The 26,016-nt window shown below is 41.8% G+C and overlaps 14 protein-coding genes across 14 annotated transcripts; 7 read left to right on the top strand and 7 right to left on the bottom strand. All coding sequences in view use genetic code 12, as the record gives it.

The window, feature by feature from the left end:
- Nucleotides 1–24: 24 nt before the first annotated feature.
- Nucleotides 25–4,581, bottom strand: IML1 (Iml1p; the record flags this gene model as incomplete). The annotated part of the gene is made up of 1 exon (XM_002618099.2): nucleotides 25–4,581. The coding sequence occupies one exon, from the start codon at nucleotides 4,579–4,581 to the stop codon at nucleotides 25–27; it is 4,557 nt and encodes a 1,518-aa protein (XP_002618145.2).
- A 627-nt stretch (nucleotides 4,582–5,208) lies between these two features.
- PEX22 (Pex22p) lies at nucleotides 5,209–5,745 on the bottom strand (the record flags this gene model as incomplete). Its single annotated transcript, XM_002618100.1, has 1 exon — nucleotides 5,209–5,745. One exon carries the CDS (start codon nucleotides 5,743–5,745, stop codon nucleotides 5,209–5,211), a length of 537 nt encoding a protein of 178 aa, XP_002618146.1.
- Nucleotides 5,746–6,027: 282 nt separating this feature from the next.
- LTE1 (mitotic regulator) lies at nucleotides 6,028–10,194 on the bottom strand (the record flags this gene model as incomplete). The annotated part of the gene is made up of 1 exon (XM_002618101.2): nucleotides 6,028–10,194. The coding sequence occupies one exon, from the start codon at nucleotides 10,192–10,194 to the stop codon at nucleotides 6,028–6,030; it is 4,167 nt and encodes a 1,388-aa protein (XP_002618147.2).
- A 285-nt stretch (nucleotides 10,195–10,479) lies between these two features.
- FOB63_001774 (uncharacterized protein) lies at nucleotides 10,480–11,066 on the bottom strand (the record flags this gene model as incomplete). The annotated part of the gene is made up of 2 exons (XM_066102189.1): nucleotides 10,480–11,013; nucleotides 11,064–11,066. The coding sequence occupies 2 exons, from the start codon at nucleotides 11,064–11,066 to the stop codon at nucleotides 10,480–10,482; spliced, it is 537 nt and encodes a 178-aa protein (XP_065958486.1).
- Nucleotides 11,067–11,729: 663 nt separating this feature from the next.
- On the top strand, nucleotides 11,730–14,774 carry FHL1 (Fhl1p; the record flags this gene model as incomplete). Its single annotated transcript, XM_002618102.2, has 1 exon — nucleotides 11,730–14,774. One exon carries the CDS (start codon nucleotides 11,730–11,732, stop codon nucleotides 14,772–14,774), a length of 3,045 nt encoding a protein of 1,014 aa, XP_002618148.2.
- A 204-nt stretch (nucleotides 14,775–14,978) lies between these two features.
- Nucleotides 14,979–15,827, top strand: PRE2 (proteasome core particle subunit beta 5; the record flags this gene model as incomplete). Its single annotated transcript, XM_002618103.2, has 1 exon — nucleotides 14,979–15,827. One exon carries the CDS (start codon nucleotides 14,979–14,981, stop codon nucleotides 15,825–15,827), a length of 849 nt encoding a protein of 282 aa, XP_002618149.1.
- Nucleotides 15,828–16,235: 408 nt separating this feature from the next.
- RPL11 (60S ribosomal protein uL5) lies at nucleotides 16,236–16,754 on the top strand (the record flags this gene model as incomplete). The annotated part of the gene is made up of 1 exon (XM_002618104.1): nucleotides 16,236–16,754. One exon carries the CDS (start codon nucleotides 16,236–16,238, stop codon nucleotides 16,752–16,754), a length of 519 nt encoding a protein of 172 aa, XP_002618150.1.
- Nucleotides 16,755–17,150: 396 nt separating this feature from the next.
- Nucleotides 17,151–17,842, top strand: FOB63_001770 (uncharacterized protein; the record flags this gene model as incomplete). Its single annotated transcript, XM_066102188.1, has 2 exons — nucleotides 17,151–17,190; nucleotides 17,280–17,842. The coding sequence occupies 2 exons, from the start codon at nucleotides 17,151–17,153 to the stop codon at nucleotides 17,840–17,842; spliced, it is 603 nt and encodes a 200-aa protein (XP_065958485.1).
- Nucleotides 17,843–17,948: 106 nt separating this feature from the next.
- Nucleotides 17,949–18,293, bottom strand: RDS3 (U2 snRNP complex subunit; the record flags this gene model as incomplete). Its single annotated transcript, XM_002618105.1, has 1 exon — nucleotides 17,949–18,293. The coding sequence occupies one exon, from the start codon at nucleotides 18,291–18,293 to the stop codon at nucleotides 17,949–17,951; it is 345 nt and encodes a 114-aa protein (XP_002618151.1).
- Nucleotides 18,294–18,641: 348 nt separating this feature from the next.
- On the top strand, nucleotides 18,642–19,913 carry FOB63_001768 (ubiquitin-protein ligase; the record flags this gene model as incomplete). The annotated part of the gene is made up of 1 exon (XM_002618106.2): nucleotides 18,642–19,913. One exon carries the CDS (start codon nucleotides 18,642–18,644, stop codon nucleotides 19,911–19,913), a length of 1,272 nt encoding a protein of 423 aa, XP_002618152.2.
- A 57-nt stretch (nucleotides 19,914–19,970) lies between these two features.
- On the bottom strand, nucleotides 19,971–20,993 carry FOB63_001767 (uncharacterized protein; the record flags this gene model as incomplete). The annotated part of the gene is made up of 1 exon (XM_002618107.2): nucleotides 19,971–20,993. One exon carries the CDS (start codon nucleotides 20,991–20,993, stop codon nucleotides 19,971–19,973), a length of 1,023 nt encoding a protein of 340 aa, XP_002618153.1.
- A 798-nt stretch (nucleotides 20,994–21,791) lies between these two features.
- On the top strand, nucleotides 21,792–22,943 carry FOB63_001766 (uncharacterized protein; the record flags this gene model as incomplete). Its single annotated transcript, XM_002618108.2, has 1 exon — nucleotides 21,792–22,943. One exon carries the CDS (start codon nucleotides 21,792–21,794, stop codon nucleotides 22,941–22,943), a length of 1,152 nt encoding a protein of 383 aa, XP_002618154.2.
- Nucleotides 22,944–23,064: 121 nt separating this feature from the next.
- FOB63_001765 (uncharacterized protein) lies at nucleotides 23,065–23,658 on the top strand (the record flags this gene model as incomplete). Its single annotated transcript, XM_002618109.2, has 1 exon — nucleotides 23,065–23,658. One exon carries the CDS (start codon nucleotides 23,065–23,067, stop codon nucleotides 23,656–23,658), a length of 594 nt encoding a protein of 197 aa, XP_002618155.1.
- A 138-nt stretch (nucleotides 23,659–23,796) lies between these two features.
- On the bottom strand, nucleotides 23,797–25,668 carry FOB63_001764 (uncharacterized protein; the record flags this gene model as incomplete). Its single annotated transcript, XM_002618110.2, has 1 exon — nucleotides 23,797–25,668. The coding sequence occupies one exon, from the start codon at nucleotides 25,666–25,668 to the stop codon at nucleotides 23,797–23,799; it is 1,872 nt and encodes a 623-aa protein (XP_002618156.2).
- Nucleotides 25,669–26,016: the final 348 nt, after the last annotated feature.

Below are 26,016 nucleotides of genomic sequence, written 5' to 3'. Positions count from 1 at the left end.
GTAGTATATGTGTAAAAATAGTTATTACGTATAAAGTAAGAAGTCAGCATTGTACTCCTCCTTCAAGTTTTTGCTTGCTTCCCGAAATACTTCTCTCAAGTACTTCTTGCTCCTGCAACTCTCTCGAAAATCAAGCATGACTTTCTGTGAATCAAGAGCGTTGAACTTGCTGCTCAGCTCAGGCATGGAAGAAACGAGAGTATTAACCCGTAGGATATGAACATTGTTAGGTGCCATGAAGAAATCGCCATTGTCTCTCAACTCCACGATATATGATCCTGTCTTATGAATGAACTGGGCATACTTGAATGAGGGCATCCCCCAACTGTAGCATATTTCGACGTTATCCTTCTTAAAAAACCTTGTGCCGCGGTTGTCCAAAAGAAAGCCAGCTTTTTTTAGTAGATGCAAGTGGTAATAGAACTTATTAGTCTTGAGCACGTCATTGTTCATGAACTCCGGATCAGTCAAAGGGTTTAGCACGAGCTTCAAATCCACAAATGAATGGAAGGGGTTCAAATTGGGGATAATACATAACTCACTCCAAGGGGTTTCCACTAATTTAAGGCCATACCGTTCGCATACCCGGGACCAATTGATGATTGTTTCATCGATAAATTTGGTACTGGTATTCAACCATTGTAGCCGAATGTGGTAACAGTGCTCAGGATTATGCACACAATCATAATGGACATCTAATAGCTCCGGTCTAAAAGATTTTCGTAATGGATCGCAATTGTATTTGACATGCTTGCTTATCATAAACTTCTTTTTTCTTCTCAACTTTTGTGAGTCGGTTAATGAAGAAGAATCGCTGTCAATTTGCAAATTCTGCGAGATGACACGACGTAAATCTGGATTTGACTCAGTGCCTGATAAAGCTGATTCATTATCAGAGTTACGTCTCTGGTTTGCATTACTGCTGACTGGTGTTGTAGGCAGTGGTTGTGACTGATCTTGCCCATCGTGTCCACCTTTTTTCCTAAACCATCCAGAAGTGCTTGACCTAGATTTGTAGGAATTGTCCACATAGTCATCTTCAAACTCGTAGAAATAGTGGCCATCTAAGAAACCGTGCCGGTTTTCCACGTGTCGGAAAAGGCCCCTCTCCATTAAACTTTGGCCGTATTGTGTTGCCTCCTCCCTGCTATCAATGTCGTCGAATGCTTCTAAAAGCCAAGATACCATCTCATTTCCAAGGAAACAGTGCGGATGAAGTTTGAAGTGCCAGGTTCTATCAACCAATCTAAGACCAGCAGGGGCGGGCGCTTGTAATTCTTGTGCCAATGATTGAAGTTTAATATTCGTGTTGAATCTCAGTCCATCTACCATCAATGAGTTGTCGGGTTTTGTTCCACTTACGTTGAAATATTCAGCTTGCTCTCCAAGGAAGTCATACAAGTTACCCGTATAGAAGAGGATTTCGGGGAGTATCTCTTCTTTTTTAGACTTCTTCTCCTGTTTTTCGGGCTGTACGTACTTTCCTCGTTCGATTAGAGCAATTAGTTTCCGGAGGCCCTCAACTCTTATCTCTTCATCGCTAAGGTTCTCATTGTTTATGTGGTGAGCATTTGGAGGAATGTCACCGGGCATTACCACAAACTTCATCTTATGATATGCCTTCTCTCCTGTGATTGCATCATCATACCCAGCAAGTAGCTGATCAAATTGATTCCAATTGAAAGTTGGTGGTTTGATATTTTGCAAGTCGATTTTTAAAGGAGTGTACTCATCTGCATATCTAGTTCGAATGACGGCATTTTCATCGCTGTGAGGTCTCCTTGATCCCAAGGATATTTTGCTAGGGTCTTTTTTTTCAATTTTACGATACATTTGTACGTTCAATGTCCCGTCATAGTCACAAAAGATGCTGTGTACTTCATCATTTATCGACAAGTACATCTTCTTTCCCGTACAGTCGTCTGTTGGGAAGTACTTTATGATACTCGCCGGGTTCCCAAGTGGTTTTCTCTCGGCTTCTATTCTATCAATATTCTCGCCGAAGCAAACTTGAAAGCCCATAGCGAGCCGCAATCCAATCATTTCTCGCATTAATTCTCGAGTCGTCTTAAGCTCAAGGTTGTTCTCAAAGTTCAATGTAATGATGTAGTTTTGGAGAGTGTAGTCCGTTTGCAATTGGGTGCTAGTGGGAAATAACGAAGTCGATATGGGAAGTGCCGCTGGTGCCTTTAAGGACCTCCACTTGAACATTCTTCTCCGAATTTTTGGGGGCAATACGTGAGACCATCTTCCCCAAATATCAGCATAAGACAGCGATTGTTGTGATGGATTTTCAATATTTAGCCAGTATTGGCTATCCAAGTCGCTTCTATAATCTGTTGTATCTGTGAAAGATTTCTTTTTTGCAGTAGCCTTTTCCGCATTGCTTCTCTTTTGACTCCTTATTTTCTTACTTGAACGAATTGCATCAAGTGTCGACGACGGTGTAGTTTTGACTTCCATTAGTTTCAGTTGATGTTGGCTGTTCATTTGGAGTGGTTTTGAAGGGAGGGCTTTAACACCTGCTGTTTTTTGATTAGAATCATCGTTGGATTTATTCAATGTGTATAGGGATGATAAAGCTGAGTTTGTCGTAGACGTATTCGTCACAGTACCTTGGACGGAAGAATGCGTCTCGGAAACATTAGTCCTGGATGATGATATGTTTAATTTTGAAGGAGCTGGTCTACTTCCCATTAGAAAGAGAGAGCCCGTGGCTTCTTTCTTAACAACTGGTTTTGAAATCTTACCCTTCATTGTGCTTTCTGAAAAAGAGTGGAGGGGCCTGGAATTGACAGGTTTGAATAGTGCTTCGTCATACTTGTCCATCGATTCGATTACCCTGCTATTGTCCTTGAAGTTCAATCTCTCAATTTGTATTTCATTGATCTCATTCTCCATGACACCCATCATTTGAAGTTCGTAGATCTTACACCTAGGAATCCAATGAAATGAGCTCCCGACTTCTCCGGCGTAGTAAGAGACATCGCACCACTTGGGAACACAATGATTTACTTTCCCTTCTGCATCTCTGTATCTGAAAAGAGGAACTGTATGCAATGGTTGTTGGCTCAAAGAAACGATATCCAAAGCGATATCAAGACTCAACATCTTTCTTGAAGTATCGCTTAATTGATCAAAATCAACATCAAAAATTCCCGTTCCAGGGGTAATAACCACCAAGTGGTTCACGGAATGTCTGAGGTCTGTATTTCGAAATCGGTCCGACACAAGGCTCAAACTTAAATTTATCGCCTCCAATAAGTTTCCTTTCACTGCAGGGCATGGTTCTCCCTTGATTTGATACTTGTTGTCTTCAAGATGTAGTAATATGTCTCTCTTAAAGTTTGCAAATTCAAGACGTAGCGCTGCCATTATTTTATCCCACACAAACACACTGACTTGATCTACAACCACACGGTAGTAATCTTGACAGTTCGATGGTCTTTCTCCTCCACCCAAAGATATCCAAGGTGTGTATGTCAAATCCACACTAGTGAAAAGCACAATTGTGATGGAATGATGAGAATTGTTGGCCCTCCACTTCTTAAAAATTTTGGGAAATAACGCATTCACTAGCTTGTGGAACATTATCTCCCCGTTTTCTTCGAAGTGCCACATTTCTCTTGACATTTGAACTAGAAAGACTAGCTTTGCACTTTCGGAGCGAAAAACGATATTTGTCTTGATGCCAATGTATCCGCTGAATAACAGGCGTCCGTCCTTATATAGCGTATTGATGTAACCTATCCGGTTTCCAGAAAATGACACTCTCTGATTGACGTAGCAACAACTTCCAACCATGGACGATGCGAGACCCCATTGCGAATCTCTAGGAAAATTAACGTCCTTGAGATATATTTCGACTGTATCAAGCATAACATCTTCTATATTTGAGATACATTTCAATTGAACAGTAGAACGTGGAGGAATGTCCAATAGTTTCTGGAAAGTCGAAAGTAAAGAGATTTGAAAATTCGTTTTGGCTTTCGCTGTGGAGACACTTAAAGTATTCGGTGATTCTGTCACATCCTTGCCCAATATGTTGGATTCTCGTACAAGAAAAACGTACTTGTTTGGCCGTTTTGCGTTTGCAGTCTTCTCCATAGGTTCCAATTCATACAAATTTCCCACTCTTAGGTTAGGAATAGCATTCCGGTCAATAATCACATCTTCTGAGTAAGATCGGAGTTCATGGAACCACACAGGCATCTGTATAGGAGACTCTGCGTCCGAATCGCTAGATGATGGAACGTTAGTGGTATGTGTGGGGGACTTGACTCTGGCAAACTTTGTTTCTAGGTTTGCACGATTGTGGTGGATTCTGTGTCTGTGTAGGGGATTGGACGAAAAGTTTTTAGCTCCAACCCCTCCAACACTGGAAGTGACGCTGTTTTTCCCGACTATAAGAGTGCTACCAGTGGTGTTGGTACTCATGTTCCCCGCAACAAATCTAGATCTGTTTGGTGCCCGATGGTTCATTGATATTGGCAGTGTTGGGTTTTGCCGTAGAAATGATGATAAATCACCATCAATGCTTTCTTTCTGTTTAGCATTATTGCCGAGTCTAACGTTTTGCATTGAGGTATTTCAAGACAATACTAATAGGCTTGAGCTTCTCTCTACACTGTGGTGCACAGGTGTAGGAACACCACACTTGATCACCTTCTTACATGATTTATTTTTTTTCCGACGTCACAAACTGCTTAGAAAATCACTATAACTGAAATGTTGGGGCATTAGTAGAATTAGTTGCTAAAGAGGAAAATATACATTACAAGTTATGCTATACGTGTATTCTCACGGGAAGACACTTTCTGAATGTTCCACTCCAAAGTCATATTGATGCTGCTTAGAAATCTGTCTTTCGCTTATGCCAACACGTAAAAGAAAATATTTGCCCAATCTTTCAACAACGTTTGATATGCATCGTGTAGTTCGAGTACATAGTACTGAATTCCATGAGAATATGGTTGTGTAGCTTGTCAATTTAAATGTGCATGAAATACAGTATAGGATAGCACGTTCTTTAGTATGAATGTTTCTTCAATTCTTCGCACTATGTGAATGATCAAGATAGGACATGGAATCGTCCAAAGTAAACTTTTCCCCAAGGTACAAAATTTACGTAGACCATCATTCTTGGTTGCACCGCGAGAATAATTCGATCATCACCGTAGACCAGCCAACGGCAATCGTATCATTCTGTTAAAAATACTCAGATAGCACTGTACGTGCTTTATCCTTTTCCTGGTCAATCGTAACAACTTTCCCCACGAAACGACCCAAGTCTTTTGGTATCTGCTCCGTGATACCCAAATCGTCAGTGCACACGATCAAAATATCTGGTCTCAAATTTTTAAGGAGCTGGAAGTATCCTTGCATGTTCGAGCATTTGAGTAATTTGTAATTATCCTGAAGGATTTCTGGAACAACCATGCTTCTCTTTCCACTAATGTTGCATTGTAAATCGTCGACTGAAAGGTAAGGAGGAAGAATGAATGTGACATTGTTTGAATTCAAGAGAATCTCTTCAAGACTTGAATCAGAGTTCAAGACCGAATGCAGAAGTGTTAAAGTGACAGACTTGTTAGCATATTTGCTTTTGATTTTCTTCACGTTTGAGCTTTCACGTTGCTCGTCTTCGTTGGGTAACCATTCTTGGTATATTTTGTATGCAACAGCGGCAACCGATGTTGCTAAAGCCAATGCAACCCACGTCCTCGTGTTCCTTTTTCTGGCCATTTTGAATTGTTTTTAAGATCAAGAAAACCAAGTTAATCGAATGTGGGGCGATAAGAAATGGTTTTAAACTTCTTGAAAAGCCAAGTAAGATTGTTGGTTGGGGAAGCAAATCCGGAGAGCCGGGGGGAACGCGCGCCAAAGTTCGCTACATTGTGCCCTCGGTTGTTCTACCCTCGGTTCTCCGTAACCCAACAGACCTTCACTCCGCATTCATCTAAGGACATATGATAGGACTACCGCATACCCATTTTGATCAATATTATTGCTGTTCATTAAAATTTATTAACTCAGATGCTCAATGATCTTGAGACAGTAATTCATTTCTTCTTCATCGAGTGATTTAATGTAGAGACATTTGCTTAAGAGCTCATCATCAATGGAGAAATTATAGTTTTTCGACCATTCTATGCACTGCGATAAGGATTTCACAATATGGACAGACGTCCGGAAGCGGGAGAAGTTGATTAGACGGTCGCTGTCCATGTGAACTGTTTCAGACTCGACACTGGAATCGGCAAGTGTCAGAGCCCGATCAAAACTCTCCGAGAGGGTATTAGGTGGTACAATAGGCAGTGGCTTGTTGGGCTTTTTGACATACTTCGGCCTTTCAGCATTGAATATCAAATCGGAAAGATACAAGCCCACAAATGGAATGCAACCACGTGAAGGTTGAACTTGATTCGTGCATAAGCGGATGTTGATGAAGTTCTTTAATGGTGAAGTCATTTCTTCAAGATTCTTCAACGTTAAGATATCCCCTGGGCGTAATGCGTTCCATGTTTGCTTCAATTTGGTTACTTTTTCGCTAGTTAAAGCTAAAATTATTTGCATCAAAGAAGCAAAGTTTTGCAAAACTAAACAGTGGTATGCAACATGGATAAATCTTGAGACCACCATTCGTCTTTCCTCCTCGGATTTAGTTAACAAGATTTCAGATATGATCCAGTTAACCATTAAATTGAATCTGGATATTACCAAATTAACACCTTTGTTCTTACTATAGTATGTCTCGTTGACGATAATCTCGAGCCAGCTGTTAATAGGACTAAGGTCTTTATTCCACTGAAGCTCAACAAGTTCTCTCCAATCGATCTCTTGTAACATGTCTCGTTCAATAACGGTGAAGTGTTCTGCCAAGTCTTTCGACTTATAGCTAAGCACAAATGACACATGAGACCCTTTCTCCATGACTTCCTCCACAGACAAATATTTAGATGTGAGCGAGTAGCCATCCAATATCACTTTGGGATTCAAAATTGATAGTGGACTTGTGTTCTCACTGCCGGAAACGGACATTAAAAAGGCATTCATATTTGGAGTAGACAATGATGGATTGAGCGCGGTTCTAGGCCGTGTTTTGATAGGTGTAACTGGCTTGTCTCTTAACTCTTTCTCAACTTCAGAAGAATATTCAATGGCATCTTCAGTGGCTGCATTGTTTATCTCCGCAAGAATCTCCTCAGTATCATGAATTCCTGACTTTTCTTCATATTCTGATCTATGGTTTCCATAGGACTCGTCAAGATTCTCAGTGCTCTGAGGTTTACAAACAATGCTTCCTTCGTTAAAACTTTGTGGCCTTTCGGGGCCAGAAGTTTTATCTGAATTAGGAACACTTTGAGTCAATTCCACTGATGTATCACCACTATCGCTAGGCTCTTGGTCCTTACCTTCGAGTTTGTACAATGCAAATTTGACAGGGTTGTTCGAGTCTAATTTCTCATCCGGAATAGAGGCAAGCTCTTTAAGCACATAGCTGCTTATACCAGGAATTGCCACAGAGCTGGCTGATGATTGTCCACTTACCTTCTTAGTTGCAGACGACTTGTGCTCAGCGCTGGAAAATACTGAACTGTCTGCCATCTCAGACAGTTTGCGATGAGAATTGGTGTTGTTGAGTAATAGTACACTATCGCGGCAATCATTAAAAGGCAATTCAGTCAAAGCGCATATAACACTAAATCTGACACTTTTTCTTGTAGAGGAAGACCTAGAAGCCAACGAAGTCGTTCTAACTTTGAAAGGGATCCCCAAGGCACGATCCTGAGCGCTAGCGTATAACACGTCCTGTTCATCAAGTTGGTCATTGAAGTCATTCAAATTTAACTTAGCCAATTTTCTTAAGTTCTGGTACCCGTTCTTTTTTCGAAGATTGCTATTTTCTGGCATGTCAGTCTTGAGATTAGAAGAAGTTGATAGCGCTGAATCATAACTAAGGTATGACTTAGCAGAATCGCGTCTGAGTAGAGAGCCACCTGACGCTCCCGAAAACATCGAGAATCTTTTGCTGGCTGCATTTGTATTGAACAGGTCGCCAAAGCTTATTTTGTGTGCTGTTCGCTTCATGGACTGCGGGCTCATGGCAACACTCAAATCTGCTATTTCAGCATTATAATGGTCGATGTCACTGGGGAAAGAAACTGAGGAGTTATCTTGTGATTCTTGTTTCTTGGATGTGGATAAATCTGAGCTAACGTCGAAGTACTGAGTATTCCTCTTCACAAGTCGATCGGTCTTCGTATTATCTTTCTCGTCTGCGGCAATCGGTGATTGCACAAGAGAAGCCGAATTTTCAAAATCAAGATTTCCTTCATCATTCCAGTTAATGCTAGTGACTTTTCTGAAAGAGGACTTTCCTGACTGTGAATCTTCGTCAGAGAGAACATCGTTAAGCGCTTCAGATTCGCTATCGGAGTCCCTCTCATTTTCAATATTTATGGACACGAAAATTTCATCTTGACTGAAAATGTTATCAATCTTCTCAATATTTAGTTCTGAGACATCCTGTATTGACACGTCGTCTCTATGATCCAGAATTGTCTTCGATCTCTTGATTATCCCATCGTGTAATAATTCACTGTCATCAGAGTGTTTCTTCTTGCACGATTGTGCTTTACTGAGTTCTGACTTCGTTGTGGGTTCACGTGAAAGATTCTCAACATTCACGTCTGCTTGGCTTATTCTGTCTTTATCCTCATCTTCGTTGATAGTACCATTATTGTCAACAATTGAATTTCTGATGATGTACTCTAATTCATCAATTATCCTAGCACTGAGGGTATCAATCCTGGTACCAATTGCCTTCTGTGTTGATTCCTCAAAAGCGTCAGGTATGTGGAGGCTTCCTGAAGCCTCTACAGTAGTTTTATCTCCTTTAAGATCTGCCGAATTGAAAGATTTTTTCCATCCTTCCATGAATTTCTTGATTGAGACTTTCCTTCCTAGTCCATCCACATCTGTAGAATCCGTACTGTGGAGAAAAGATTTCCTTTTGATTGGCACATGGGTTTCATCCTTCAAGGTATACTCCATTTTCTTGACAGGGGTTGGGGGTACAATGTAACTGATCTTTGAGTTCGGAAGCTTGACCTGGCCATTAGTGGAGAATCCTGTTGCTACAATACTATCTTTCTTCGACTCGCTTCGTAAAGAGTCCCGCATTGCTGCTGTCTTCTTCAAAGCGAGAGACGAATCTGTAAAGTGCATACACTTTGCCTTATGCGCATGATGTTTGTTGCTCGGTCCCGGTTTCGTCTCATCCTTTCGATCAACTTTTGAGTGGAAGTCACGCAATTTATCGTTCAAAGATGTCCTAGACGATTTATGTTGCGCGAGCAAATTATTGATTGAAAGCTGGGGATTCTCGTCATTTGAATTGGATTCATTGAATATTAAGCATTTATGGTGTGTTTTGTTATCGTAAAGTGAAAGCATAGCCGAACGTCTGTATGAAGGGTTCGTATGAATGGAGTTATCTGTGGTGGATTTTGTCAACTTATTATAGTTGACTATGCTTGCGACCATTGGAAGGTTGTTCTCATAAATTGACTCCATGGCAATGTTAGCGTCAAAGAATTCGTTAAACTGAGACAACCAGTGGGTTTTTAAGTCCGTTATGATCTTCAATTCGAAGACCATATTACTTCTTATAAGAGTAGGGCCCCCTGTGATGCGATTTAGAATCGTGGAAAATGTGTCACATAAGTCGAAATCGTTTTGAAAATCGTCAATAAAGTAGTTCAATATCCAGTGTCTCAACACAACAAATGTTCTCAAGAGTACTAGCTTTCCCGTTCTCTCTGTTTCATCTTTAAAGGAATTGACATACTGCAAAGACCAAATTAACCGTGTGAGTAGCAAGGACATGACGGTATGAGAGTCGGTGAAAAGTCTGTAAGTGAGAAAGAAGTCGCAGATAAGATTATAGTCAATAACCTCGGGGGAGGTTAACTGAACTATTAATGCTTTCAATGTTGCATGGTTTATGACTTCCTCGTTGTTCTGATCAAACTTAACCACACTGTCGTGCTCAGGCTTCAAATGGGGGAAGTATCGATAATCGTCAAAAATGCTTTCGTTATGTTTATTATACAGAAAGATGTTAAATTCATCTTCCTGAGTAATAGTGGAATCGGGTATATCCCACTCACTGTTGAGCTTTTCCTCCATATCCACCTAATTTTTGTGGGGGTTCAAGTAGATGTGTAGGGTGGAAGAGTAGGTGCAGTAAATTCTAAATGGACTGGTGATGGGGATTCTTGCTTTTCCTGTGGTTAACATCAACATGTTTTTGTTTACCTCGATAATATCCTGTATATAGTACCGACACTACCGCGATTTCTTTACACGGGCGCATCCATTCTGGGTATGCATACGGCTCAAGTTTCCACAAATTATTTTAAAATGCATAATATATAGTTGACTGATTTATTATGTCACCACTTTCGTCAGAGGCTATTTTTTCATGTTCTGGCTAATTGCCTGCTTCAATGCGCTAAATGGAGTGCACTTGAACTCTTGGTTCTGAAGGACCTTATTGAAATGTTCGTTTTCAGTTTTCAAGAGCTTAGCGTGTCCCGTCTGTTTCTGAGGGTTCGGTAAATTAGCCGCTTTCGTCGTGTGTTGGACATACGACGGCTCTCTTTCATTATTCTTCTGCACAATGTTCACTGTCAGTTCAGGTAAGCTCAGCCATAAGTCTCCTAATTTCGGCTTCAACTGCTCTTTTTCCTTTCTTTTCCTCCTCCTCAAAGCAGACTTAGAAATACCTCCGCTAAGATTGAATGTTAATTTCGAAAGAATTTTTTCATTGAACTGACTAGATTTTGCTTGTTGTTTCTCCTTTTTGGTCGTTTTCAGCAACTTTAAAAGCGGATTCTCGTGATAGTCATCGCTCTGTTCTTGCTCTTTCTTGAACTCTGCGATTTTACTAGATATCGTAGACCTTTTAGCCAGCTTCGCCCTAAGTCCCGATTTCTTCTTAATAGCCTTGTAATTAGTACTTTGTATAAATTGTGACGGGTGATGTTTTAACGTACCATTCTGCCTTGGTTTAAACAGGAAGGTAAATTTATGACTTTTGTGCTCATCAAGCTATCTTACCCTGCAGGACTAGTTGATTCTGATTTATCATATAATGTAATAATCATGTCGGAAAATCAAATGCACAGGGCTGACAGTTCCAATAGGTCGTATAAAAGTTTGCTCTTTGATGTTTCGGATTTTGCTTCTCTTTTCTTGTGGGTCACATGTTTTACGTTTGATATTCCCATAATCGATTGAGGAAGAAATGCGATTAATGAAGCAATAAACCCTTTTCGTAGCGAAGATGCAAACCGAACATAGTGCACCAAAAAAAGAAAAAAAAAAAGACAAACGTAAATATAATAATCCACACTGTTAGATACTTTGCAAAACTTATTCGTATAAATTGCCCAGTCTATCAGCTATCCCTGTTTCTTATTCCTCATTCTCGATGGGGAATTTGCCTACTAATCATCTCCTGTACGGAACCTAGAGATGAGCGAGAAAAGACAACGCGAGTGTACCCTTAATAACTAACATACTTTGCTCCAGAGAACCGGTCTCGCTTACAGAAGCCAGTGAAACTAGAATTACGCGAGGACTCTCGTGTTACGGTTTTTCTTATTACGTGAAAATCTACTCAACTACGAGGATTGTCCTGTTCCTGACCTTCACTGACAATGAGCTGGCCCACCAGTGAACATGCTCAAAGCAGCCCGAGAGCCATACCGAGCAATACGGCTAAGACCAACGAAGAGCTTGCAAAATCATTTCCTCTAACGGAGAGCTATCTAAATCCGACATCACAATCAAAATCCGATTCGATAGCGGACTCTGCTCAAGAAGCACTAAACAAACAGGCTGTGATTTCGCCAGCCGCAGAAGCATCGGAAACAGAGGATGTCGATGGAAATGCAGCTGCATCTAAGATTTCTGCTTATGCTCGCCTAGACTTTGAGAATTATACTTTCTTCGTACAAACTCTTCAGGTTGTACTAGGGAGAAATTCCAATGAGGAAATACAATCATCACAACACTCTGTGGACGTTCACCTCGGTTCAAAAAAGGCTATTTCGCGAAGACATGCAAAGATATTTTACAATTTTGGAACCCAAAGATTTGAAATATCCATTGTGGGGAGGAACGGAGCGTTTATAGATGATCTGTTTGTTGAAAAAGGTATAACACTTCCGCTTGCGGACGGCACTAAAGTTCAAATAGGAGATATTCCGTTCACATTTGTCCTTCCTACCATAGAACCGAGCGAAGAGAACGAAAAGAAACAAAAGCCTGGGCAACTAATAAATCCCAGCGATGCGATCAACTTGCGAACCAATTTGTACCAGTCATCTACGTCGCCACAACGAGAGAAGAAGAAGAAAGTACAAATCCTGATGGAAATGAAGAAAGACATTGCTCGCAGAAATTCCAAAGCAGATATTGTCAGACGTTTGTCGACTGCTAGACGTAAATCGAACGCAACCACAAATGATGAGATCAATGCATTGCTCAAGGAACTTGAGGAGCTTGAAGGTGAAAATGGTGAGGAGTTTGATCCAGATTCGTTGGATGAAGAAGTCCGCGAGCTATTAGCACAGCAGAATTCTAAGAACTTAACGGAAGAGCAACTAGAGAAAGAAGAAGTTGAAATCGATGAATTGGTGAAACAGCATAATCTTCAACAAGGAGTCAATCTTGATGAACCTGAAACAGCACAAGCTAAGAAACATACAACTCCTGTGACTAAACCGGATGTCGATATTGACATTCACATGCTTGACCAAGAGATTGCCACTCTAGCGCCTTTGATCGACGCACATAACGAAGTTTTAGGAAAAGATAAAGAAGGTGAATTGAAAGAATTGGAAGACAGAAAAAAATTTCTCGCCGCAAACGGATACTCCCTACAATCAAAGTACAGCTTCCCCAACTCAAGCAATGCTTCGTTTTATGATACAAACACGGAGCTTCCTCTTCGCACTGCTCCTCTTATGGGCAAGCCTGCCTCAGGTCCTCGAATGGGAAAACCAGCCACAATCCAACCTCCAGCTAATCGTGTTTATGGTAGACAGCCTACTACTATGGGGCAAACCAATAGTCCTTATCCTAGTGCATATCCATTGAATGCATCACCATATTCGACGTATAATAGCTATATTGGTGGAGCTAATACGTCGTTGTATAACCCCATGTTAACGAGACCACCACCACCGAAATTGGAAGTTCTCGTTGAGACTATAACCAGAATTCCTACCATAAGCTCAATAGTACCTTTTAAGGCGATTACGTCAACTTTCGATTCATTTGAAAAGGCGCCTATTTGTGTATTCAAATCTTTAGATCCACCTTCTGCAGTTCCAAAAATACCAATAAGGCGCAAAGACGGACTACCTCGGAAACCACCTCGTGTTCAAAGCTTCAAAGAGGTCCCTGACCAATTCAAGAGCAAGCCCTCAATCAATATTCTGGCAATGGTAACGGCTGTTCTAAAGCGGAACGATAAAAAGGGCTACACCTTAGGAGAAATTCACGAGGGTATCAAAGAATTATTTCCTTATTACAAATTCTGTCCAGACGGGTGGCAGTCTATGGTCACACATAATGTGAGATTCAACCAGATTTTCAAGAAGGTGTCTTCAACAGGACCTGAATCTGAATGGCTCTGGCAAATTGACGAAGAATATATACTCGAGAAAGAAAAAGTCAGAAAGCGGCAACAAGAGCTTGCCGTATCGAAGGCGAAAGAAGCGGCATTGAAGGCGGTTGAGCTCCGTCAAAGGCAAAGATTGGACGTGCCGCAATACAATGCTCTCGGTCGGACTTACATGAACGGAGAAACAGCATATGGTTCGCGATATTCATCACCTACCCCTACCAGTAACTATAGCCTTCAAAGGCCAAAGTCGATCGCTGAGCTTGCCAGTGAAATCAAGAGAGATGGAACGTACTCGAGTGGGAAGAGCCCAGCCTATTTCCATGGGCAATCGTCGCTGTACAATTCCACGATACTGACTCCAGAACCAGAGCGGCCATCTGGAACTACTATAAAAGATCAGCTAGCCGCAAATCGTGCACGAGCGTCTGTATCTCCTTCTCCAAATCCCGTATCGCAACTGGGCTCTCCTCCACCAACTTCTCTTCCTGCAATGAATGCAGACACCAAGAAGTCATTGACATACTTACAAAAGGAGCTTTTCACGTTGTACAAAGCACGAAAACTCTCCTACAATACGGCGGTGACGACAGAAATTATCACCAAGGCGCTAGCCACAACAATAGCACAAGTGAACATCATTGGATCGAAAGCTGGTTGTGGAGACAACGCATTGAGTTTTTTGGTGGAGAAGGCTCCACAACAGGTGAGCAAGATTTTAGACATCGCACTAACAAAGTCTATCAAAGAGAAACAGGCTGCTACGTCTAAGTTACCAAGCCTAGACCAGTCACCACAATCTACACCCGGTCCTAGTACACAGCGAACAGTTGAAACCAAAATCGATACGAGCTCGCCAAATACAGAGAGCTCAAAAATGAAAGACACAAGCGGGCTATCAAAACCTCCTAGTTTCAGTCCAGGCCTCAGCCGGCCAACATTCTCTGGGAAACCGCTGGGTTTGGCCAAGCCAGGTGCATTGGCCAAGCCTCCACAGTTCATTTCGAATAAGCCAAAGCGCCCAACAGAGGATGCCGATGAGCCGAAAAAAATGCCTCGTTATGGTGACTAGGTCTTTGGTATGAGTAAGAGCAAAACATATTAGTCCTCATAATAGTCTGTAAATACACGAAAGCTCTTTAGCGGTTGGAGACAAACTACAGTAAAGGTCCAACAGGACACCATGCAGTCCGCACACTAAATCGAGCGAGTGGCGATATCAACATCTAATACTACACGAAGTATTCCGACAGCCACCGTACTTGAACTATAGGCCATGAATACTATCGCCAATCAGTTCTCAAATGCGCATACAAATGCACTTCTCAGTGAAATCTCCTCTGCAAGAGAGAATCTCCACCAACAACCACAATTGGCATTGGCGCCATCCATCCAAGTTCCGCCAATCTCGCACCCCACGGAGTTTTTAAGAGCTCACACAGACGACTCAAAGAACCCAGATTGCAAAATCAAGATTGCCCACGGTACAACTACATTAGCTTTCCGTTTCCAGGGCGGTATTATAGTGGCTGTCGATTCGAGAGCCACGGCAGGAAACTGGGTAGCATCCCAAACGGTGAATAAGGTTATTCGTATTAATCCATTTTTGTTGGGGACTATGGCCGGTGGTGCTGCGGACTGTCAGTACTGGGAGACTTGGTTGGGTACGCAATGTAGGTTGCACGAGTTGAGAGAGAAGGAACGTATATCTGTTGCTGCTGCGTCTAAGATCTTGGGTAACTTGGTGTACAACTACAAGGGCATGGGCTTGTCCATGGGAACAATGGTCTGTGGCTACACGAAAAAGGAGGGTCCAACTATTTACTATGTGGACTCGGACGGAACCCGATTGAAGGGTGACTTATTCTGTGTGGGGTCAGGTCAGACGTTTGCATACGGTGTGTTGGACTCGGAGTATAAGTGGGACTTGTCCGTAGAGGACGCGTTGTACTTGGGTAAAAGAAGTATCTTGGCTGCAACCCATAGAGATGCGTATTCCGGAGGTTCTATTAACTTGTACCATGTGACTGAGTCCGGGTGGGTTTACCATGGGAACCACAATGTCGGCGACATTTTCTACGATATCAAAGAGAAGGAGCAATCGTTCAACAACGTTGACGGATAGGTATAGATGCCGGTTACCATGTATACATCAAATGAAGAAGCAATTAGAGAACGTTCGAGTAGTTTCTGTGTACGTGGAATCAAGTTCTATGTAAAGTACTGGGTCCTATGGCAACCGTTAAAGATGTCAATAGCGATCTCAATACAGATACCAATAACGCTTCCAAATGAATCTCGTACAAAGACTTGGTCATTTGAGTTACCATTAATCCTTCGTCTGGTGTGATGTAAAGGGGAGGGGGCGAAAACCCTAAGCAGAAGCGCTAGCACGTGATCAAAAAACCAGATTCCGCACGTGACACAGACACAGCCTGCACATAATTGATCCCGCGACGGCTGCGCTCCTACTGAAAAATTTTAGGCGCAGAAAAACTTTCTCTCCTCTGAGTACTAAACACAACAGCCCAAAATGTCTGCTCAAAACCCTATGCGTGAGTTGCGTATCGAAAAGTTGGTCTTGAACATCTGTGTCGGTGAGTCCGGTGACAGATTGACCAGAGCCTCCAAGGTCTTGGAACAATTGTCTGGTCAAACTCCAGTTCAATCCAAGGCTAGATACACTGTCAGAACTTTCGGTATCAGAAGAAACGAAAAGATCTCTGTCCATGTCACTATCAGAGGTCCAAAGGCTGAGGAAATCTTGGAGAGAGGTTTGAGAGTCAAGGAATTCCAGTTGAAGAAGAGAAACTTCTCTGCTACTGGTAACTTCGGTTTCGGTATCGACGAGCACATCGACTTGGGTATCAAGTACGACCCAGGTATCGGTATCTACGGTATGGACTTCTACGTTGTCATGGGTAGACACGGTGCCAGAGTCGCCAGAAGAAAGAGATGCAGAGCTAGAGTTGGTCTCTCTCACAAGACCAACCAAGAGGAGTCTATTGCTTGGTTCAAGCAAAAGTACGATGCTGAAGTCTTGGAGAAGTAAATGTATAAACCATCCCAATACACTTAATTCGTTGTCGTAATTTCATGTAGACTTTACGAGCTGGATATTTACGAGCCCTCGATTATCTTGGCATAAGGACGAAGAAGTTCACAAACGAACGTTCGCACACCCATAAGCGACCAACAGACTAGATCGGTGAGTATAGCTCATTCTGATGTGATTCTAACTTTCTTGCGTTCACAGGAACCAAAAAAAAGTACATGTGCTAGGTTTTCTTCCCAGTATTCGTAATTGACACACCTGCATCTTGTCCTCAGTTTCCTCATTTGTCGCATCTTCTGGCCGAGGCGAGTTTCGCTATAATTCTCCGTTCTTTGTTGAACGGATCCAAAGGAAAGCAGATTAAAAAACAAAAAAAAAGAATCATTCTCCGTTATGGTTGTTGTCAACTCGACTGAGTTGGAGCATCTCCCATGTATGTAATATTCTGAGGAATCTGCTGAAATATAAGCAGGTGAAAGTACGATACGTACACTTATCTCTATCCTCATACTAACAGTCAAGTTATCGATGGTGATATAACACCTCAAGAAAGACGTGCAGTGGAACTGCTTATACAAAATGAAGCGGCCCGAAACAACACAAACCAACCACATCCTTTGGTAGACCAGATTCTTCCTCTTCACTACTCGTCTAACTCAAGCTTGATGCGGGACATCGAGCGCTACGAGCTGGAAAATGGCGAAGAAGTGGGCGAGGGCATCCTTGAGCACACTATTTCTATGGACAGATATACCGATTTTGAGGGCGAGAATGGGGTTGACTACAATAGAGTGTACACTACTTTGTCATATTCTATTATGCGTGAGCGTTCCGCTTCGTTGATGTCACAGAACCAACAGCAGCTTGAAAATATGCAGCGGGCACATTCGTCTTCTTTATCAGAGCTTGACAATGTGTATTTGGCAGAAGTTGGTCGTAAGCGTCTGCGTGTGGATGAAATTAACGAGATACGGAAAAAAAGGCAACTTGAATTTGAGCCCATGAATAGGTACCTCGAGCAGCGGTTTGACGAAGGCGTGAACTCCATGATAGATCTTGGAATCGAGAGCTTGGAACATAAGTAGCACAATATATGCAACAATCACTGAAATATTGAATAACAGAGCGCCTAATGAGCTCCATAGGCCGCTGGAAGAAAACATAGAAGCTCCAACTTGAATACAGCGTCAGTTATGTGATTGCTTTCCTCTTTTTGTTGAATATCATGTCTGCTTTAGAACTGCCCACGTTCGTAATCCTTGGACAACCTTCTCTATGTTTTTCTTGAACGACGCATTCTTGACAGTAATAAGCGGGCGATCCAAGCTCTGCATTCTCACCGAGATGAGCACTGCAAATAATACATCGTTTTCCCAAATGACCATAGGAACAGGCATCGCATATTCTAACTTTCTCTTTAGGCTTGACCATGGAATCACATATAGGACATTTGCCATCGCACAGCAGACATAGTAATGCAACGTGAGTTCCTGGCCTTTTCATGCACTGTATAAGATCATACTGGTGGCGGGACATGAAGAAGAAGAAGTAGTAGTAGTAGGTTATACAATAATATAAGTCACGTGCGTAAGTGGAAGATGATCAAGTGTAGAATGGTGGCGGTTCATGCCAATATTAGCCTCCAATTTGTCGCTTAAAAGGAGAAGAAAAAAAGGAAAAAAATAATAATAATCAAAATACTTGGTGGATTTCAATAGAAAGATCCGTAACTAATTTTTATTAGTGCTGTGAACTCTGCTAGACCATTTCTTTTTCTGGTGCGTTCCATATAGGGATGCGAATAGAGTTGCAGTCTGCAATCTTAAGTGGAATAGAAGTGTGCCATTATACCCAGCAACGTTTCGTCTGAAGACATTCGAGGAAATGCACGAGTGTCCCATCTGTCTCGAAAATATCCAGACATTTGCTCTGCTAGGAAGGGTACTGCCATGTCTCCACACTTACCATGAACAATGCCTTATCCAGTGGTCTTCTCACTCCAACTCATGTCCCACCTGTCGCAAACTCTTCCATAAAATCGATATCATTGCAAGTCATCAACCGAATTTAGTTCAACGATCGATTCCCGTTAAAGACAAGATCATTGAGAATGACGCCATAAACGAAATTCCCCAAGAGTTTATTATCCCGCCACAAATTTATGGCGAGGTGAGACCAGAAGAGCCTGACCGGGGACACAACGGCGTATGCACCATATGCTCAAGTGCACAATATTCTCGACGCAACAAGGCCATGGTTTCATGTATTGGATGCGGTGCAACCTTTCATACACTGTGTCTTGGTCACAAAGACGAACCTGATTGGTATTGCCCAGTGTGCGACTGTCACCAAGAAATGCCCATACAATCCCCAATTCGAGTTTCTAGACGGCTGGTTCCGGCTCCTCGGCGGGGACTCACGATCTTCAATGAAAACAATGAGATTGAGGATTTTGATGATAGAGAGCACCCGACTCGGTCAGCCTCGGTTTTGAATGGCGGGGTGCTATTGCGACGAGAAGCAAGACAGTTGGAAAGCCTAACCAAAGAGGAGGCTGACTCATGGAGCTTGTTGGAGCTGGTGAGGCATGGCTCAACTAAGGACATTGAGGTGTCACTCCAACACTCAACATCAGAGAAAAGAAAGAGACGAAAACGTACTGATCCGTCAAGGGTTCTAGATTCTACTGGTCCTTTGGATCTTAAGGCAAGCAATTCTGCTCAAAAACCATCCCGATTCGGCTCTTTAATGAACCAAATTAGATCAGGTAGTTCTTCTGTCCACATGGAGACAAATCCACCTGTTCAAGAGGTTGTACTGGTCAGTGAAACTATACCATCTTTACCTTCAGGAGGGGAGAGGTCATTGACCAGACGTACTGAGTTATCATTTGAGCAGAAGCACAAGGTGCAAAAGTATGTACGCGATAGACTCAGACCGCGATATATTCCCAACTCTGAATCGCTGGACCCTACTATCATTAAATCCGAATCGGAGTACATCAAAATCAACAAGGCCATATCGAGAAAAGTATATGCTGGCATCTTATCATTGTTTGCTGCGAATCCGGACCAAATGGATGAAATCTTTGAGAAGGGGGATTTGCAATTGAGAGACTTGGTGAATGAATACGCAGATCTGAGTTTAAACGTTTAATAGATTGTATTTATGATAGCTTGAAACAAAAGTTTAGGAAAGAAATAGATAGGAAGTTCATCTTCTGCGAGGTCCTTTTGGCTTGGAAAACTTAAGGTTGCTTTTAGTAGTTTTCGAATCAGATGCTTCTGGGCTTGCAAAAACAGAAATATCGATTTCATCTAAATCACCCACTTCTAAAATTTTATCGAGTTGGCCTTCTTTAAAATAGTCAGACGTCAAATGTGCAAGCAAGCCTTTCTTGTTTGCAGCATAAACCATTCTGTCTCTAACTTTGGAACCAGACGGGCACAGATAAATGAATGAGACTTTTGAATGGGTATATCCAAAGATGATATACAGCGGTGTAGACTCAGTTACAGCCTGTTGCGCAGAATGCACCAAGCTTTCCACAGAAACATTCTCTGTTACATTGGCTAAAACCAAATGCTCGCTTGAGTCTATATTCATCACCACGAGATGGTTCTCCAAGTTTCCCCGAAGAACACTATCAAGCTTGGAGTCAACCTCGAAAAATAAAGCATTGCCAGAATGACCTTGCATCGATGGAAGCTCTTTTTTAAACGCAGAATTTGGATTTTGGGACACACTTAGTGTTTGCAAAGAGTTGATGCTTTGCAAGACTCGCTCATCTTCAGTGAACAAACTTGGATCAGTCTCGGTAAGAGTTGCATGAGCAAAATGTTCTGGTGTCAATTCCTCAAGTTCCGTGAGTGCTAAGTTGTATTTTTTCCCAAAGAATCCGGACCCAATTTGCTGAATTAAGGTATTTTTAGTAGAGGCATAAAGCATTTTGTCTCTGATAGGGGCCAGGTCAGGAATGAACGCAATGAAAACAAAATCCGACGCCTCTGGACGAGGGAATATAGCGTACCCAGGCTGAGGATATTTTTTGTGGAAATGCTGGTGTAAGCCACTGAAGATGGAAGATAAATCACCAGACGAAGGTTGTTCGTACGATTCATCCTCGACCAATTGCGTTTGGTCTTCGGAGATGGTGACAAGCAACGTCTCACCGGAGAGACTCAGAAACCTTTCAAGGAGTTTCTTGGAGGCGACAATTCCTGATTGAGTAGACATGAGGTTGATAGGAATCTCTATAATGTCAGAAACCTACTGATGTATATTCTGCAGGACCCCTATGTCCAATAGATTATGACTGTAATAAGTCCAAAAATAAGAGTAAGGTAATCGTTCATCTACAATTGTTTGATGCTCTATAATGTTTTTTTATTCCGTTTTCTTTATGGAAGACGATTCGAGTGTAAGTTTGTGAGTGGTTTCATGAGAAGCATGAAGATAAGCACTGTTGCAAATTGAAAATCAACACTCCATTAATTTCGTATTTTCTTAGTAGAGTACAATAATTGAAGGCTTATTACTCATGAAAAGCTGCCAAGTGCTGGAAAATCTGCCATATGACAAGGAGAGGCAACAAGATCTTCCATATCCAAATCCTAGAAGTTTGCTTTTCAATAGCTGTGACTGGAAGAGGCAATTTGTCATTCTTAAAAGATACCTGTTCCGAAAAGCTAGCAACTCGCTTAGGTATAATCATACACATGTGCCATGAACTATGAGGATATCAAATAAAACTTCACTCGTGAGATAGAAAATGCGTGCGTCTTTTCCTGTCCATCAATACTAAATGTAAACAATGCGGCCAAACCCCACGTTGATGATTCCTCAGATTGAAAATTAGTGCTTTCGATATTGATTTCTTGCGTTTCCTATGTTTTACTCTGACACTATACTTTCATGTTCTCTCCGATTGTTCAATATGAAGAACAATACGGCTGCACGTCAAAGCATAGCCTGTACATAGTCTTCCGTTTAGAAGCTGGTTCTGTAATCTTCATATGATGTACGCCTGGTACCATGGGTCTTTTTGATTTTCTACCTTCTAGAACCAGCCTGGAACTGCCACCTCCTTTTACACCTCATAAAGGAGAGAGTCCTGAACTCCAGATGGAATCGCTCCTTTATCTTTTCAAAAGACTACGAATCAATCGGTTGTCTTCATTTTCTCAGGGAAACACCCTCAAATATTCAGATAACAAAGAAGAATCCATTCAAGACTCAGCCCAGGAGCCTGAAGTAAGCCGCTGGGACAAAATTTATCAAACGACAGAAATGAAGCGTCGATTGTTAGGCCAAAAGGAAAGGGTTTTGATCGACTGGCTGAAAAATAAGTTTCGGTCTTTGTGCATACTTCAAAGGGATCCGGGACCATCACTACGAAATAAAGACTACGAGTTAGAGGATGGCTTCCCAGTATTTAAGGACTATAAAGATAGGAAAACGGGTTCATTTGTCTTCTTTGTTATTCCTATCGATCAGAAATTGAACTTCACAGAATTGGCCTTTGAATTGGCACAATCTACCCTATACGTTGAGCACCATTCCTACGTCTCTGTTGCAGCCCGAATTCAATGTGCGAAAGAAGCAATTAGCAAATGTTTAGGACAAAAGTTCACTAGTGAATCGGTGGTTATACTTTCAGAGGAAACCCACACGCAAGTAATCTCCGCATATGTCTCATCATTAGCCTTTATCGTGCAATTGTTTCGGATATATGACCTGCATATCAAACATAATAGTGACTCAAAGGTATCTGCTAAACCTTCACTATCTCTGAAAAGTTCTTTCTCCTTTGCTTCAAAGGAATCGCCATCTAAACCACAGTCAAGATCAAACTCACCAGTGAAAGCGAGAGGATCATATGCAGTATACGAGTCTCTGAATGATACACCCTCTTCTCCAACAAAGACATTAGGCTCAAAAAAATCTCTTGCGAATTTGCGGAATACACGGTTGGAAAAAAAGCCGTCTATATCTAATCTTCGGGCAAATGAGATATACAACCCAGTTGCTGCCCCTGTGTCTCCAGAAAGAAGAAGTTCCCCAGGCCGTATGCAGGCCCTGGATCATTCTTCACTTTATGGTCGTGAAGTCCAGCCCGAGTTGTGGGAAAAGTGCAAACAGTCGATAAACGAGAAACTTAGAATAGAAGCTCAAGTGATAGGGTGATATTATTTTTCAAGGGAAAAATCAGTATTGTCTTTTACGTTCATATGACGTTTACGACTGCATACAGTAATCACACTGAATTCTGTATATTCATGAAATAGATAAAGTTGAACTGACGAATATGATCCGTATTCAGAAATGTGCTTTCCGAAGATTTAGCACTTCAGCACTCAACAGAAATTTGTTTGGCGGCGGCAAAGTTGTCACTACGCCTCATGCAGCACCTTCCAACAAGCTGGAGACTACAAGCAATCCTGCTGATCTTTTTAAAAAGAATGATATTCTCATGTACTCACAGAAACCCATTAATTACATTGAATCAGTGAAGCAGAACGGTTATCATTTGGCCAATAATATACTTATCACTTCGCCCAATAAAGAGGGCCATGAAGTGGGTACTTTACTTCTAGAGAATGAAAGTTACGAGGTTAATCTACTGAATGGAGGGTACAAGGTCATCAACGGATTCATAGTCGAATTCAGCGAAGAAGAAGTTCTACAGATATTTAAAAAGATACATCCAAAGCCTGAAATTGCTGTCGTTGGCTTAGGTAAGAAGTCAAGGATGCTTTCAGAAAAATCGAGGAAATATTTCTCGCAGATGGGCATACAACTCGAAGTTGGTGACTCGAAGCACGCCGCACAAATATATGACTTGCTAGCTACAGAAAGACCAGGCGTTATTGCTGCTTTGTTGCTACCTCCGAACGTGTAAATTAAATGCAAATAGTGTGTATTAACGACATAGTTAACAAAATTCAGAGATTTGACAATCGCCGCGAACTTAGTAAGTTATCAAATCTCTGAAAAAAGGCGTCGAGGAAACTTTAAGTAGTAATATCATGTTGATAATTCATGGGGTACTCATTATAAAGCCGGTCATGGACAGATTTTGGACGCCCTGAGAGGAAAGCTGACGAAACTGCGGGTCGTGAAGTTGTTGATGGTGTTGTTGACGATGTTGTTGATGATGATGGTGTTGTTGTTGTTGTTGATGATGTTGTTGATTTTGATGTTGGGACTGTTCCTGTTGGTATTGTTGCTGCTGTAATTGTCGCTGGTTTGTTGAATGATGCAGATGTTCGTGTTCTTGCTGAAGTTGAAGATACTGTTGTTGATGATGAAGCGAGACATTATTCTGACTCTTTGGGGGAAGCATCTGATTCTGCGCATCATTAGACTTCAGGTACATGTTACCAAGTGTACAATGGCGCATAATTTGAGGCGACTGCTCATCAAACAGGTTTTCCAACAAAAATTTCCCGTTAGGAGTTGAAATCATTCCGCCATGCATAAGATCAAACGAGTGTTGGTCCGATGAAGAGTTAAGATTATTAGCTGTTGTGTTGACAGTTGAGTTGTTCGCAATGATGCTGAACTCCTTGGAAGTATTCATGGTGGAGTTGAAGTCTTGAGATGCTGAAAGATTTGAGGACGTATGATGAAAAGATGAAAGATTTTGCTGCGCTCTTGAGTCCGATAAAGCCACTTTGGAATACTGTGGACCAGGTGAATAATTTTTCATATTTTCAGCCTTAGTTGGTACCTTTTTCTTATCCAGCTTCTTGTCAGCTTTATCTGGTTTCAAGGTATTGCCAGCACTCTTTTTCTTCTTCGTGTTCATAAGCGTATGCACATCTGTGAATACAATCTGAAATCTATTCATTCCATTCGGTTTCTTCTGTGACTTCTTGTTTGAGGGTTTCAAATCCAGAGCCTTAACAGCGCCTTTTCGTTCAGAGAAGATACCCATCACCGGTTCAGTGACTTCAATTTTGTCTTTGTTTGGGGTGGGACTCATGGGTACAAGGCGATCTTTCCCCTCTTGCTCGGGAGACTTTGTAGCACTTGACATGATGACAGTAGAAGGAGATGAGTTAGGGACTTTTCCTGGAGTTTGATAAGGACCTTTGTTATTATTCAATGGGGTTGATTTCAATGGAGTTTTGTTTATCATACTCGCAGATATGTCATGCAAAATGTTCTTTTTTGAAGGTGTTACAAATCCTTCGTCGTCATACTTTTTAGCATTTCTATTCTCATACTCTTCGTCGCCATCAAACTCAGCATCCTCCTGCTTGAAGCTCATATTGTACTTTTTGAATGGCTGCCTAGCAGGAGTTTCAAGCAGTGTTATTGATCGTTTATGTGTTTGCTCTGCTTGAAGTTTAGCCTTGATGTTCTTTGTTGAAGATTTCGGATCGGTAGATATGAGAAACTTCGAAGGCGTAATAGTTTCTACCTTCAGCGGGGTCTGTCTTATCGGAGAATCCATGAAAAAGTCATTCAAGTGGAGAGATTTATCGTAGAATGGGGTGAAGTTGATGTTGTTCGACAAGTTGCCAGCACTGTTCGGATTGTTTAAAAGATTCAAGTTATGAGTCAAGAATGGGGTTAAGTTCAAACTCGGATAGTCATACTCGGAATTGATGACGGTACTGCCTCCTCCATTAGCCAATGCAGCTGAGGACTTTGATATACCGGGAAACATTTTGGAACTTGGTGTTGAGTTGTAAGAAACGACTTCATTAGACAATGTTCTAGTTATAAGAGGCGTCCAGCCTGTGATTGCGGTGTTCTGTTGCGTCGAGGAGGACGCATTTAGAATCTTCGAAGCAGGAGGCAAAGCTGTTGATGCTGCCGATGGTTTGCCCTTCCCTGTTTCCTCATTTTCGGGATATGTGTAGATTAAAGGGTCTATAACCTGTCGCGAAGGGGAAGACATTTCTCCGCACGCCAGCAAGTCAGAAGGAGGACAGTTTAAAAGAACGAAAAGAAATGACGATGTCTGCTTCTCCAGTGCAAGAGTCGTGGGATGTCAGAAGTGGTCAAAGTAGGTCTGAGATGCGGAATGGTCGGGTATTAGCAAAATGTCAGCAAGATTCCACAGATAATATGGTGTCTTTCAAGTGAAACGATGGCTGGAAGATAAAGGGCAAGCCGGACCAAATCAACAACAAAATAAGAGATCTATAGAATCAATACTTTGAAGGAAAGGAAAAGATAGGATAGTGTGTTTTGTTTTTCGCGAGCACGCTTGGAATCAGTCTGCACATAGACTAAGATATTCGCG

Source organism: Clavispora lusitaniae (genome assembly GCF_014636115.1).
Source record: "Clavispora lusitaniae strain FDAARGOS_655 chromosome Unknown tig00000038_pilon, whole genome shotgun sequence".
Classification (NCBI taxonomy): domain Eukaryota; kingdom Fungi; phylum Ascomycota; class Pichiomycetes; order Serinales; family Metschnikowiaceae; genus Clavispora; species Clavispora lusitaniae.
Note: the sequence above shows the minus strand (reverse complement) of the source record. Positions and strands in the feature narration are given on the sequence as shown.